This window comes from Sebastes fasciatus, chromosome 23 (genome assembly GCF_043250625.1).
Source record: "Sebastes fasciatus isolate fSebFas1 chromosome 23, fSebFas1.pri, whole genome shotgun sequence".
Classification (NCBI taxonomy): domain Eukaryota; kingdom Metazoa; phylum Chordata; class Actinopteri; order Perciformes; family Sebastidae; genus Sebastes; species Sebastes fasciatus.
In genome coordinates, this window is record NC_133817.1 from 6,956,652 (window position 1) to 6,972,425 (window position 15,774).

The 15,774-nt window shown below is 41.4% G+C and overlaps 1 protein-coding gene across 1 annotated transcript in view; it reads left to right on the forward strand.

Annotated features, from left to right (window-relative positions):
- LOC141762140 (copine-8) overlaps window positions 1-15,774 on the forward strand; it is a 99,020-nt gene that overhangs the window by 40,681 nt on the left and 42,565 nt on the right. Inside the window, exon 6 of the mRNA XM_074626072.1 lies at window positions 5,703-5,779. Within this exon, the coding sequence (XP_074482173.1) occupies window positions 5,703-5,779 (77 nt within the window). The remainder of the gene's footprint in view (window positions 1-5,702; window positions 5,780-15,774) is intronic.

The window sequence follows — 15,774 nt, forward strand, 5'->3', positions numbered from 1 at the left end:
CTGTGTCCTGCCTGCTGCATCATGGGGATTGTAGTTCAAACAGTCTGAGCTCGGACGCAAAGAGTAGAGAAGCAAAGACACGAAACTCTGGTGCTTTTTTGACAGCTGCCGCCACAAAATGTTTATTATATTTATAATATTTTATTGTTCAACACAGGCCATTTCGGTAAAAATATGACAACAGAATAGAAATAATTTTGTTTTACTTTTGAACGGCACTTTTTAGGCGGACGTTTTACTGGCTTCTGGTAGTTGCTTTCAGTCCAAAATGGCGGAAGCGTAGCTTATCTGCTGGGTGCTGATGTTGCAACGGACGAACAATTGACTTTAACTTCTTGGCAGTATACGTTCTTTGTCGTACCCTTAAATGTTTTCCTCTGTAATGTGTAGAGCGGTTCACTAGTCTTTTTTGATTTACATATGCTCAGTTTTGATCGCAGGACCAAATGAGATACGTTTTAGTTAGTGAGCCATACAGTTTCTGATAGGTAGATTTTGTTACCTACAGACAGTCAGGCTAGCTGTTTCCCCCAGTTTCCAGTTTTTATGCAAAGCTAAGTTGGCTGGCTGCTGGCGGTAGCTTCATACTTAATACTCAGTCTTCTAGAAGAGAAGAAATTGAAAAATCAAATATTTAACTTAAAGCTGAAGTTGATAACTTTAGCAAATATGATAAAAAGTATTTTTTTATTAAACAGTCACTATATCCTGACTGGGGCAGATAATAATAGACAATACACAGATAATCTGTGATAAAAAATCATGTTCCTCCGTGTCCTCCTAGTGCTCATCAGAGCCGAGCAGTCTCTAGGTAGCCGTCAATCACTGCTCACTGCGAAACTCTGCTAGGCAACGCTGAAGTATGAATCAAGATTCTGTTACTGTAATGCTTATTACCTCGCCTCAGATGTTTTTCAGAAACATCTTGTAGTGTACTGTTCAGCTGTAAATGAGAAAGTTTGCTCTGGGCGATGGGGCGGTGCTTGGGTTTTGGCTTGACTGTTTTCAACACGGCGGTCGGGTCACAAATGTTAGGACGCAGTGAAATCTTGCAAATGCCATTAGGAGCACTAGGAGGACACAGAGGACTATCACAGATTACCTGTCTCATGCATTACTGTTGGGATATAGTGACAGTTTTATAAAATAACTTTATCATTTGCTCAAAGTTATCGAATGCAGCTGTAAGAGGTAACACTGTCTGTCATCGTGCAACAATTAGTGACTGTTTAAATTGATAACTTTCATCTGTTCACTGAGCTGTATGTGTATCCTGAAGGTCTGTAATCCTGTGTGCACATCTGTTGTCATGAAATCGGCTTTTCAGTGATATCTGAGACATGTTTGTGCAGGTTTGCTGTGACTAACGGTCAATACCGGCTTTAAAACCGTCGCTCTCCAATGTGAGGAAGTCATAGCAACAATAAAAATGATGGGAGGCAGTAAAAGATAAAACAACAGCTGTCTTTTCTACTCACAATCTCTGACCGTTATGTGGACATTTACATTTACAGCTTCAGCGTCCGTAATAGCCGTATCAGGCTTTGCTTCCTCCCTCTATTAAACACCACCTGGAAGAGAAACCGCTACAACTGTGTGCAGTACATATGTATGTGTCTGTTATACTTAACATGACTTTTGTGTCCCAGTCTGCCTCTGAGCAGAGCTGCAGACAATGACTCACGTTCTGCCCTGAGTTGACACACTTGCTCTTACCAGTTGTTTGCTCTTCATTGTCCGACCCGACCGGTCTGACCACATATCACACGATATATAGACACACCGTCACATAACTTCCATTGTGTCTTAAACAAACGGGAAGGATGCGGGGATTATTGGAAGAAAACAGTAGAGGATGTGGAAAAACATGACTTGAGGCTTTAAAGATGAGTACTTGTTATATTTGAGCACGCTACAATCCAAATATTAAAGGCCTACAGTGCTATTAAAGACCATTACAGGACAAGACTTTCCTTTGTTCAAGTGCTGTCTTTATAGTTTATAAATGATAGAACAGCACTCAGACATGATTTGTGTCCTAGGGCGATAACAATGCTGCAATGCTAAAGCATAGACATACAAAAGCAATATAGAAGCTGATTGAATGATCTTGTGAAACGTACAATCTCCTGCTGCATATTCTGTTTTAATTGTGTATTTTTTATTACTGGGTTATAGCAACAAAATCAAATTGAATAGTGCCTTATCAAGAGGCATCTGGTAGGACCATTAAAATTTCCCCTGTTTTCCTATTATGTGATTGTTACATTTCCATCTACCCTGAAATTGGGAAAAATTATATTTATTTTTCTCTATCATTTTTTTTCCATAAAGCCATTTCATGACACCAGGGGAATAAATCTAATAGGTGTAATTGAGCACCTCTGTAAAGGCACAGGAGGGTAAAAGGTTGTATTTTCTACACTTTCATATGTACCTGTCAAAAGGGGATGTGGATTTTATTTAGCCATTATGCTCAATTACAGCAAACTGCTGTGTACAGTTGGTATCATTATGTGGCATTAGACTGAATGGTGCAATGCGGTGCAAAAGGGAGTCTTACATGTATGTACAGTCACATTGATTTCAGTGCAGGACCATATAGTGGTGGTGGTGGTCATGTTACGACCTTTAATCTATCCAGTGGGCAACCTCTGGGTCTGAAAAGTGAAGCCAATGCCTTAAACTTGCATTCTTTCTAACAGCCAGCAGGGGGCGACTCCTCTGGTTGCAAAAAGAAGTCTGATTGTATAGAGGTCTGTGAGAAAATGAGCCTACTTCTCACTTGATTTATTACCTCAGTAAACATTGTAAACATGAGTTTATGTTCTCAATCGCTAGTTTCAAGTCTTCTTCAATACAACATGATGTTCATTTAGTAAATTATGGTCCCATTTAGAGTCAAATAGACCATAAAGCAGGGGATGCTTTAGGGCGCGGCTACCTTGTGATTGTCAGGTCGCTTTCACAGTGTGTTACAAGTTAATTGTAACATTTTTGTTGCCTAAAAATGTTTCATTTAGTTGTACTTAGCTCCGCCCTCTCGCGTCACTTCTGGTTGCAAAAAGCCAAAATGCCGAACTCGAGGCTTCAAAAGGGCAGTCCACAAACCAATGGGTGATGGTCCAAACAAGCAAAAAGGTTGAAATCATGGGTATATGTCTATAGATATAGTTAATTTACCTACAGCATATAAATTTGACATTTACTTATACGGTATGAAGGAAAGGGGAAGAAAGTTAGCTAGCTTTGATTTCAAGGTACAAGGCAGTAAGTGTTTAAAAGTATAAATATAGATGAAGAGGTTACAAGATTTGCTTTTTCTTAAGGTTCAGTGTACCTTAGTCATTTGTGGCTTTTATTGCTATCTTTGTCTTCCTGGAAAGAGGACCTTTAACTTTATTGTGTTATTAAATCAAAAGTGGGTTTTGTTTTCAAAACTTTATACTGCAAAAAAAAAATGTTTTTTTACCGCTGTGATGGATGACATCAGTATTATTTCATCTATAGCTTTTAAATCATTATTATAATGTAGCTGCAAGGCGGTGTCATGGGTCATTATCTGCCTCCAACAATAATTCACATTGAGCTTTATTTTTCAGTTTTTAGAGCTGCAGCTTTTAAAACGGTTGAATGAAAGCCATGAAATGAACTTCTGGCATTTATTTGCCAGTAACTGTATGAAACTAGATAAATTGAATAGTACAGTGAGAAACACTTTCAGTCCCTCAAAAGCAAATTTAGTCCCTCTCAGTTTCTCTTTGTTGTCTCTCTGGACGCATTCCATCCCTCTCGTGCTTCCCTCATCTCTCCTCCCCGTCTGTCACCTTTCCTTTTTTATTTCATTGCCATACTCTTGTTCTCTCACTTTCTCTGTCTTGATCTCTCCATTTCCCATTTCCCATTTTCTTAGCAGCTAAAACCACAATATCACTACATGTTTCACATTGCTTGGCAGTAATGTTAGCTACCAAACGAAGGTCCCTCCGTGACTCGAAGGCTGATGTTGATCCTAGTTTTCCTCCGACGTCGGTCACATTCCAGTTTCACAGACGGGCTTCACCAGATATAACTTTGGGGTTTTTTTTGTGCTTCTGTGGAGTTTGTGTTGGAGTCTGAGTTGTGGTGCTGGCTGGTTGTTTGTTTGCATTAGTGGACTCCATTTCTAACTGAACGTTAGCTACAGTTGTACACTGTTAACCCTGTTAGCGGAGCTGAAAATAAAGGCTCTCGCGAATGCGCGTGACGTCACATCTGTTGGATTTTCCCGGAAAAAAAACACAACCCGGGTTCTTAACATCAAAAGCAGTCTACAGGCTGAAACCCTTTTTAGGTTAGGTAGCAACCTGTTCACACATTGGCAATAAAAAATTATTAAAATACATTTATACGTGTAAAAACTCACATACAGTGCCTTTAAATTATTATTATTATTGTTGAATTGATTTATTGGTCAATAAAATGTAAAAAAAAAAAAGTAAAAAATCTGAATTTCACAAAGTTGACAAACTGTTTTGTCCAACCAAGAGCCCAAAACCCAAAGATATTAAGTCTAATATCATAAAATAAAAGCAAATATTCACATTTAATAAATGAATAAACGATTATTTGATTGTCAAAATAGGTGCTGGTTAATTTTCTATATCCATCTGCTCACACTCGCCCTGAACTCCTCCTCCGCTGTGGATCTGAGTCTTATCCACCAAACAGTTGATTTTTCCGGATCATTACTGAATGGAGCTACACCCACACAACTATCTTTTATAAATATTTTTATAGCCCGCGCTGTTGTATATATTTAGCCATTAGCTGCACACGGCCAATTCTCCGATGGACCTCATGCTGGCAACATCCACGGTTGCTAGGCGATTTGTGACTTTACTGCACAGCCTCTGCATCACACAGTGGAAAATATCATAAAAATAATTTTACAATGTTATTGTGGCCAAAACAAATTAGTTTAAAATTAAAGTCACATGACCGTATGTATGCAACACTGATGAGATAAATGAGCTAGACAGGACGGCGTGAAGCTGGGTCGATGCTTAGATATAGAGACAGAATAACAAAAGAGGCTAATCAATGGAGCAAAGAGAATCCATTATGTTAGTGCTGCTTGGAGCTGCTTCAGTCAGATATTAGAGACGGTGTCCAATAATGACAAACGGCCTCAACAGCGAGCCCCCCGGTGAAACTAGGATCGAGATGGCTTGTTTCTGTAATAGCTTCTATACAATTAGACATAGTTTGTGTGTTACAGTAGTTGTGTTTCATACTTGGCTTTTATTTTGAAGACTTATGTTTGAAACAGATTGCAGCTGTTTTATGCTGACAGACAACTTTATAAATTGTCATGAACACAAATTTAGTTCGTAACTGTTTCCAGGACTGATTCGTACTCTTTTCTCCATCTCTCTGTACTTTCTGTATCAACTGTAAAGTTTCATTATGTGACGGTGTTTTAATCTACCAGGAAAGTGGAGTGGAGAGAGCAGAGTGGGTCAGGTGTGAGGGCTGGTGGGAGGAAGGCTCAGTCTACTCGGCAGTATTATCTGTCTAAAGGGGAACATGGAGGTATTGTAGAGATCAGGGACGAGGGTCATTTTATGACTATTTTGTTTTATGAAGTGTATTTTATGTGTGTTTTATTTTTTGTTATGTGTTTTTTTTTTAAAACTCTCTCTCCTTCTCTGTCTGTGCAGGACTTTCTGGGCCAGGCCTACTGTACTCTCGGAGAGGTGGTTGGATCGTTGGGTAGTCGCTCGGAAAAACCTCTTGGGTGAGTAGTAGTAGGTGGGAGTGTGCCGATATTTCAGTAATGATCTGACCGATGTTGATTGATGACCGTTGATGTTTTTCTCCTACAGAGTATAGAGTAGGACCAAAGCATTTCCTTTGGGAGTTACTGTGTTTAAGCATTAAAACATTGCTGTTGTTTCACAAAGATTGTTTGCTTTAAATGCTTTAAATTGGGTATTTTCAGCTAATTATGTCACATAACTAGCTATATATCTATATATCTATAGATATATAGATATATATATATAAAAATAAAAAATAAAAGAAATATAGATTTGTCGGGTTTAATACTTTATATTAACATGGATAAATATGCTTGATTTATGCAAATGCGTGTATATATTTATGTCTAGAAATCAATTACAAACACAAAACAATGCCAAGTATTGTCCAGAAACCCTCACAGGTACTGCATTTAAGCATAAAGAATATGCTCAAATCATAACTGTAAACTGCAGCCCAACAGGCAACAACAGCTGTCAGTGTGTCAGTGTGCTGACTTGACTATGACTTGCTTCAAACTGCATGTGATTATCATCAAGTGGGCATGTCTGTAAAGGGGAGACTCGTGGGTACCCATAGAACCCATTTTCATTCACATATCTGGAGGTCAGAGGTCAAGGGACGCCTTTGAAAATGGCCATGCCCGTTTTTCCTCGCCATAATTTAGTGTAAGTTTGGAGTTTCTTAGGTTTTATAGTTTCATATGATACCAGTATCTTCTCTCTAGCTTTAAAACTGAGCCCACTACAACCTAAAAATTGTACGTTGCGTTAATGCGTTAAAGAAATTAGTGGCGTTAAAACAAATTTATATATGTATATATATACAGTATATACTCATAATAGCTAGTTATGTGACATAATTAGCTGAAAATAACTATTCAAAGGAACAAACAATCTTCATTAATTGTCATGAATTCTATTAATTTTCAGATATTTTATTAAGAGAATTAAACACACTAAAAAAGATCCTTTTAAAGAAGTATACAGTAATTGATTTGTGATTAGTTTGCATTCAATCTCCAAGTTGTTTGGTAACAGTCTGTCTCTCACCATCTGTAAATCTACCTGGCTGACTGCACACTAATGAATGACAAGGTGTCTTTCAGGTGTGAAGCCAGTATATCCATGAACCATATATGTATAAGGTATGCAGGCATAGAGCTTTAAAGCTGTGAGATGGGTGTAGATTTACTTTGTGTGGAAGAATATCTGCTTCTTGGTAATTGGAGTGATTGAATCAGTATCAAGTGCATCTCGACATCTGTTTCTGGGGATACTAAGCTGAGGAAAAGTGCCCACACCTCCAGCTTTTTAATGAACATACATGCTCACAAAAACACTCTTCCCACACACTCGAGGGTATTCTTACACATTCAAACTCACAGGCTCATTACATCGATCGTGTTCCTCAGGCTTGTGAGGTCAGCTTGCAGCAACGCGTATAGATCGCAATATATGCATCTGTTTGTTTGTGTGTGTATACATGCGTTTCCTTGAGTGCATTTCCATGAAAGTGTGAGCCTAATTATACTTTTACATTTTGTTGTTGTTGTACGTTTTCTTGCGGTAGCCTTTCTAAAAATGAGCAGCGGTGAAACTTACTATATTCCTACTATATATCTGATCCGGTTGTCTTTGCGACAGCGGCGCCGACAATAATACCACTTGGAAACGCTAAGAGGGGAAAAGTTTAAAAGTTGCCACTTTAACTAGGGCATCTGTCACTTCAGAATAAAAATGCTTCAGGCCCTCTTCATCTTTAATTTGTCATTGCTGATGTGCATGAGAGATTGTTGTCAGAGAATCTTATCTGCTTAGATAAATGACAGACGCATTAGATCGTTTGTCACCGCGCTCGCATCAACACATGAATCAAAATCTTCCTCTTGTGCTAAATTACAAATTAACAAGAGTGTGACATGCAGGATTTGAAATGTTCTATTTAGAAGCAATATTAAGAATGTGAATAATATAAATTCAAATATTATTAAATAATAATAATAATAAATTATGAAAAATATTAAGCAAATTAAAGTTAAAAAAAAATAAGTAAAAATAATTATAATATTTAAGAAATAAAAATGAATAAATAAAATAAAATAAAAATAAAATAAATTCACTCACCAGATTCCCGATCAGAGCATTTTTAATCAGTATCTAAGCCAAGTCTCCCATTTACAGACACATATGTCTCTGATGCAGTGACACAAAGTTGAGTGGTTTTTGAAACGAAAAAATGTTGTTGGAGTTTGTAATTTATTTGGGAAGGTGCTCCTCTGAAATGTTTTTAACAATCCGAAGTGGGCCTCAGGATACAGAAGGTTGAGAACCCCTGTTCTAAACCATTGTGCTCCAGCTATCCAAGCTGTCAGAAATGCCCCTCTGTGCTTCTTTAAAACACTATTAGCCGTTTCCAGACAGATATCCGCTCTGACAGGGAGCTGTTTTCCACTTTTAAAGAATGGCTTTGCCTCTATTTTAGTGACATTTTGCAGGTGTGCCACATCTCTGTGGTGCTGCTGTTGGTCCAAACCTTCCTGCCACGACAGTTCCACAATGACGCGCTCTCTAAAGATATTTTTACAAAAGAATAGCATTAGCAGGGATGCAGGGTGCATCGCTGTTCTGTGTCAAATAAAATGAAAAATAACTTAGTCTAGTATTAACCTGCACCATGCAGCTGTATTAAAAAATAAGCATTATTTACAGATATTAAAATAGTTTGATGAAGATCAGCTTCATTAGGGACCCTAATTAGGATACATCATTATCTGCTTTTATCCATGCTGCTGCTCCGTTGGCCTCCTCTGGTGCACATATTTTCTCTCTCTGTCACGGTGAAGCCCTCTTGGCTTCCTTTCAATTGTGTATTTTTAATCCAATTTGCTCGTTCATTTGAAGCCTTCATGAGCCTTGAGATCCCAAAAGGTGGGGTGGCGGGGGAAATAACGGCCAAGCTGGCATCCCTTCACTGAGCACTGTCAACAACCTGTGTGTGTGTGTGTGTGTGTGTGTGTGTGTGTGTGTGTGTGTGTGTGTGTGTGTGTGTGTGTGTGTGTGTGTGTGTGTGTGTGTGTGTGTGTGTGTGTGTGTGTGTGTGTGTGTGTGTGTGTGTGTGTGTGTGTGTGTGTGTGTGTGTGTGTGTGTGTGTGTGTGTGTGTGTGTGTGTGTGTGTGTGTGTGTGTGTGTGTGTGTGTGTGTGTGTGTGTGTGTTCCACTATTCCTTTTTGTTTCAAAGCAACACTGCCATCCACTTGAGCGGCAATCGCCATGGTGATTTCAGAGAGAGAGAGAGAAAGAGCTGTCTGTCCATGTACTTGTGTGTGTGTGTGTGTGCGCACACACATGCCTTTACATGCACCATGGACCCCTCCAAAGTGCAAAACGATGTTGTCCACCCTGAAGCGCTACTTAAGAAATCCCTCCCTCCACGGCACTCTTCATCACACACACACACACACACACACATGGACGGACGGCGTACACATACTTGTAGTAATTTATTATACCTACGAAAAGGTAATGCACTATAATTTATATATAGACCTAAAATCAATTTGTGGTTGGGGTAGATGGTCAGAAAACACACAACCTTCGCCCAGGAGGCCAGTGTTCATACCCCGTGTGAAACCAGAAGTCAACGTTGATTTATTTGTAACGTGACTTCCGTACTTAAGTTATTCCACTTCCCGAGTTATTTTAACCCAAACCGCGTTCCTTTCCTGAACCTAACTGAGTAGTTTTGTTGTTGAACCTAATGCCTGGTTCACACTACACGACATAAGCCCTGATTTTCCGCTCCCAGACAGTTTTTGGAGCTCCTCAGATCAGAGGTAAATCGGCGTTGGAACGCTGCTCGCACATCGGCGCTCGAGAGTCATGTTTGAACTGTTGCCAGTGCCTCGCACACATATTCCAGATATCTACCATGCTAAATATCTGGACCTGTCGGGGACTCCGGTCATGAGCTACAGCCAATGAGAGCGCAAGACAGGTGTTGAGGGGAAACCTGGGGGAGGAGGGGGTCGCCTGTAACAATAAGAACTTACTGTATGTGCTGCATTTGCAACACGGAGCAAAGTTGTTGTTGCACCTAGAGGAATAAATAGTAAAAAAGAGTGTGGAAACAGGCTACTTTGTAAACACACGTGCCAACAACAATATCGGTCATTTCCCGTGTATGTCTCGCGTGTTTACGTGACAAAATGTAGTTTTGAGACCTCGTCGTGAATTCCTCCTCGGTGAAAGATCTTGTGCAAGTTGTGTAGTGTGAACTTGGCTTAAGTAGTTTTATTTTGAAAAGACTGGAGCAGAAATTGACAAAAGAAAAATGAAATATAAGTTTTCATAGGAGATCATACAAACCGTTGTGTGAGGATGCGTTGATCTGTTAATTGTGACACTAATGGCAAAAGAGAATGCACATCAGAGCCACAGCTGCCATTTTTATGGCTGCATTAAAGCGTTTCTTTGAATATTTTAGACGTCTTGTGCATGATGTTATTAGAATTATTGAGAGGAAAGGTTGCATGATTTTTTTGCAGAGGCTCTGAACTTTCACAGCTAAGGAAAGCAGAACGTGGGAGTTGTTTATTCTCAGGTCCTGAAGACATCCACTCCTCATGTATTATTATACCGTGTTATTGCAAAATATTTGCAGCTAAAAAAAAAACATCCCGTCTGATTGAAATGCGTTTACTAGATTCATATATTGCTCAAGGCCCTGGTATTTACTGGCGACTTGTTCAGGGTGTAAAGCATCAGCGGTTTCAAATAATGGATGGATGGATGGATATATTCCACAAGTGTCATATTGACCGTTTCTAACCTGTTTTCAAAGATGTCAGGAGTGATTTGGCGCAGAAATAGAAACCCTGTCAACATTTATTAGAAACAAAGGTACTGAGGCCACAGCTGTTGCAGTCGTTGTCTTGCTGAGGTTGTGTCTGTATGTAAGTATGCGTGTGTGTTTGTGTGTGTGTTTGTGTTTGTGTGTTAGACTTCGTCAGACACACACCTGCAGTCTGACACGACAGGGGGGGATCTTTAACAATTTTAATGAGTGATAATTACAGCTAATTACATTGTTCAATCAAACTCCAGTGGGCATTCAGGAGTGTGTGTGTGTGTGTGTGAGAGAGAGAGAGAGAGAGAGAGAGAGAGAGAGAAAGAGTGAGAGCAACAGAATGCAAAACAATGACAAGTACAGTATTGTGCGTTGCGCGGCTCCTGGCCGACCAGCAGTGTGTGTCTGTGCTCTCACATGTGTTTCCATGTGTCTCTCTGTGTTGTCTGATTACTCTCAGTCCTGCTGGTCACTCGTTTCTTTTAATTTGACTACTGCAATCTACAATTATCCATAAAGTAAAGTTAATCGGTTCTTGAAAATGCTGCCCTCTTGTAAAAGTATTGTATCGCATCGCATCGCATCGCATCGCATCGCATCGCATCGCATCGCATCGCATGTTGTGTTCTTATAGGGGGAGTGGCTTTGTAGGGACATGACGATTTTCTCGCTAGATTTATCAACTTGGAGCTAGAGCTGCTTGCTGCTTTCATCTGAAAAGAGTTGGCATCACTGGGCTGGGTTTGTTCGGTTGGATAACTTTTAAAATGCAGTGTACTCTTGCTAGTTTCTCTAGATTACCAACCCTAGCTTTAAGCTCATGTTGACTTTAAATGCATATAACCTCATCATTTATTTCACTGCAGGCACAGCTCCTGTAAAATATGAGTTCTGTGTGCTGCATGTTGAAGCTGATAAAAAGTCCTTGAGGGCCTATTTAACTTCAGGAATGCATGACGTGTTACCCTGACTCATTGTTTGGTTATATTTGCATGAGAGCACTCAGGTTTAGTGAATACCACCTGATATTTAATTCAATTACCATTTTATTACTGATAACGTTTTCACTTGAAATGGTGTTCATTTTGAGAGGGTTTGTGAGTTAGTCCCTATCGCTTTTCTGTTCTTTATTCTTCCCTCTCCTCTCCAACTCTCCATCTTTATCTCCCTCACACTCGCCCACCCTCTTTTTTTGTTCCCACAAACGAGGTATTCCAGTGTTCACGGGGTCAGAGAGAAGCCCTGGTGAACTGTGGTAGAGCCAAGCGGGCTACAATTTGAGACACAAGTGAGCCAAGAACGCCGACACACACACACACACAGACACAAAGACTGATAGCTGTGAATACAAGCCTGATTGTATGGATTTGTAAAGGAAGGACAAAGAAACTCAATCTGCCGCTGGTGTACCGTGTGACATGGATTTGATGTCAATCTTCCCTTTTGTGCGAGAGAATTATGGTTATGAGTTTCCTTTTAGGGGGGAAAGAGTGAGTGTGTGTGAGTGTGTGTGATTGTGTCGGGGCATGACCGAGAATAGATTCTCGTGGTCTTATAATTATAATTGATATCTCATTTAGGTATTCTCCCGTCATTGGGAATATAATGGAAATGACGTGTGTGTGTAAGGTGTGTGTGTGTGTGTGTGAGCCCCTGTTTGTGCATGCATGTGTGTGTTACGCTGCAGCCCAGAAGTGGCCCAGACTTAATTACCCGTCTCTCGCCAGACGCTGATTGCAAATCCATGTGTCTTGATTAGAAGATTCACAGTGTTTCCTCACACACACACACACACACACACACGCACACACGCACGCACGCACGCACGCACGCACGCACGCACGCACGCACGCACGCACGCGCGCAGGGAGAGAGATATTCCTGAAGTGCTTCTCAACTTTTGAGTGCTTTTCTGTGTCGTGAATAAAACTAAAAAGCATTTTACCTGAGAGCGAGGGATTCACATGAAATTTTCATACCCTAAGCATTTTCAAAAGCTCTGTTTTTATTCAAAAACACACATTAAAGTCATTCACTTCACTGTAAACGCCAAACATACAAAGACTCAAGACTCAATTTTCTGGCTAGAACGAAGCTTTCTCTCTCTGTTGTACAGTAATAAATACACCAGTGCTGGATTTCAGCAAATAACTAAAACACTCAGTGATTGCAGCATAACAATACGCCGCCGTTACTCATGTGTTGTCGTAATATTTCTTTTGAAAATTGCAGTTTAGAAAGCAGCGTTGTGTGGTGTGGCGTTTTTGTTTTTTTTGTATGGATTTGAGCTTTGAACCGGTCCTTCTTGTCTTTACCACATATTGTGTCTGTTTGCATGTAACTGTGTGAGATACATTATTCATCCTGTAACTATGCAATCCTGTCAGTTCACACCCACGTTATCATTTTAAGGCCGATCTCTCAGACAGAATAACGACCGCCTCTGAAGAAAAAAAAATAGAGGAGCGAGAGCAAGCATTTGAGGAAATAACGAGCAGAGGAATCCCATTCGATATCCCGCAGTGGGGGCCCCAGCTCGGCAGAGTTGTCATGGCGACGTGGATTCTGGGCGCTTGTCTCGGGTGTGTTGGCATGTGTGTGTGTGTGTGTGTGTGCGTGTGTGTGCGTCTTTAACTCTTTCTCTATCTGCATATTGTTGCAGTGAGATGATTGAGACTGAGGGTGAGAAAGTCTTTAGTGTGCTCCGAAAAAGTTGTATTTACTTCTGCCTCCTAATGCCGGGCACACACTAGGGATGCACCGATACCACTTTTTTCAGACCGAATAAAAGTACTTACATTTCGGTACTCGCCAATACCGAGTACCGATACGAGTACTTCTCAGTGCCAAAAGACCCTCGTTAACAGCCAGCTGGAGGGTGTGAGCGACACACGGCATGCTGGGGAGACCCGCATACGAGGCGGTGCGCCGCGACCCGCTCTAGGTCGGCTTGGAAAGGCTCGGGGCGAAGGTGCTACCCGGGGCCGTGGCCAAATATCACCGGGGCGGACTGTCCTTTGTGCGCCCCAAACGCGTCGTGCCCCCAGGGCGGGGCTCGGTCCACGTAAAAGGTGCCAGGGGTCTGCGGCGATGTCGGCAACCCACCCGACCCGTCTTGAAACACGGACCAAGGAGTCTAACACACACGCGAGTCAGAGGGTGCAAGCAAAACCCCGTGGCGCAGTGAAAGTGAGGGCCGGCGCGCACCACCTGAGGTGGGATCTCGGCCCAGCGAGGTCGGGCGCACCACCGGCCCGTCTCGCCCGCACTGTCGGGGAGGTGGAGTGTGAGCGCGTGCGATAGGACACGAAAGAGGTTAACGTCACGATGCTGTAAAGTGGTATCGGAGCCGTTTTGCGAGTACGAGTACATAAGCAAAGTATCGGACCCGATCCATAGCACACACTACACAAGAATCCAGCTAATTTTGGGCCCGATTCCCCCCTCCTGACAGACGTCAGCAAAGCTCCGTTCTTTTTGCCACTAGTTGCCGCTAAATCCTACACATTGTACCTTTAGGTAAGTTACGTAAGTTAAAATAAGTCAACGTTGACTTTTGGTTTCACACAGGACACAAACGTCAGTCTCCTGGGTGAAAGTTACCTGACTTCCTAGTTTACTCCCGTAATAATTACTACGGCTACTAGAAGCAGCCCTGCACGTATAAATCTGATGCTACATGTACGTGGAGCACCATAGATTGTCGCACAGGGCCACTGACTTAGGTGTGATTTATATCAAGTATCCGCACGGCCAAAGTGACATCACGCTCTCAGACACGGCCCTTCGTGGGTGTTCTGTGCGGCACGTTTTCACCTGTCCATACAACTCCAGACCCCGCCCGACCCCCTCCAGTTCTGTCTGGAAATAAAATGAAATGAGAAAAAGTCTCCTTTCTCCTCAAGGTGCTATTTTAGCTTTCTCCCCATCTTCAGATGTCTGAGAAATGGGTTTTTGCTTTTGCAAGTTAAAAGAAATAAAAAAAAACTCTTCAATGCAAAGCGTCAGTTCCAGGATCTGTTTCATTTCGATAAATCTTGCCATTTCAAAAGCACTTTCCCCACCGGTTCCTTGTGCTGGAGTAAAAGGAGACTTGAATTACATTCACGCAGAGGTCCTCAACCCCAATCCTGGGCTGTCTAAATGACTGCCTGAGTCGATTTGTGCCAGGTGGGTCTTTCAGAGCGGAGCTCATCAGACGACAGGCCCTTTTCACCAGATTGCGAGACCTCTCAAAAGTCAAGTCAAATCATGCTCTTCTTCCCACACGGAGGTGGTCGCACGATTGTAATCGGAGTAGATACAGCGCTATCACTGTATGCATGGGATCAAGTACTGTCTGCATAACAAGAAGTTATGATCGTTTTATAATAGATCTCAATGTAACTTTCATTAGCAATATACTTTATGATGCAGAACTTAAGGATATTGAACCTTTAACAGATCGACAAGACTGGTATATAAAATAATCAAAATCTAAATCTGTGAATACGAGAATGTCAGATGCTAAACGGTCTGCCCTGGTCTACTTCCTAACGGACTCAAAGAAACATTTGCAGACAGTGAAGTCAGTCAGGTCTGTGTGTGTGTCTGTGTGTGTGTTTGTATGGGAGGAGGAGGAGGAGGAGGAGGTGCTGCAAATGATGTCATTGAGTCCACCTTCAGCACCATGATGTTAATTCAGAGGAGGTGCTCACACATGCATCACCTATCCCCACCTCAACCACAGCTGCAACGGCCCACTTACACAGTGAAACACACCACTACGGTCAAGTGGGTCCACACAAACACACATGCAAACATAAACACCTCATGCTCAACAGTGTTTCCTTTGTATCTCAATGGGAATGTTTTGAGGCGTAGTGAAGTAGTAAAACTTTCCATGAGGTTTGTTCCTGACCAGAGTCTGAAGAGGGGTGTGCTCATACAGTAAATCTGACATTTCCAGTAGGTCTTACTTCATAATGTGCTTTCACAATAAAGGGTGTGTTTTCTATATTTAATCTGTTGGATGTCACGAAATGACGCTCAGCTGAGGTTCTTAACACTGACCAGACCTACACCTGTTTTTAAGGGTGGGAATCATCAGAGGCCCCACGATACAATATCATCACGATATTTAAA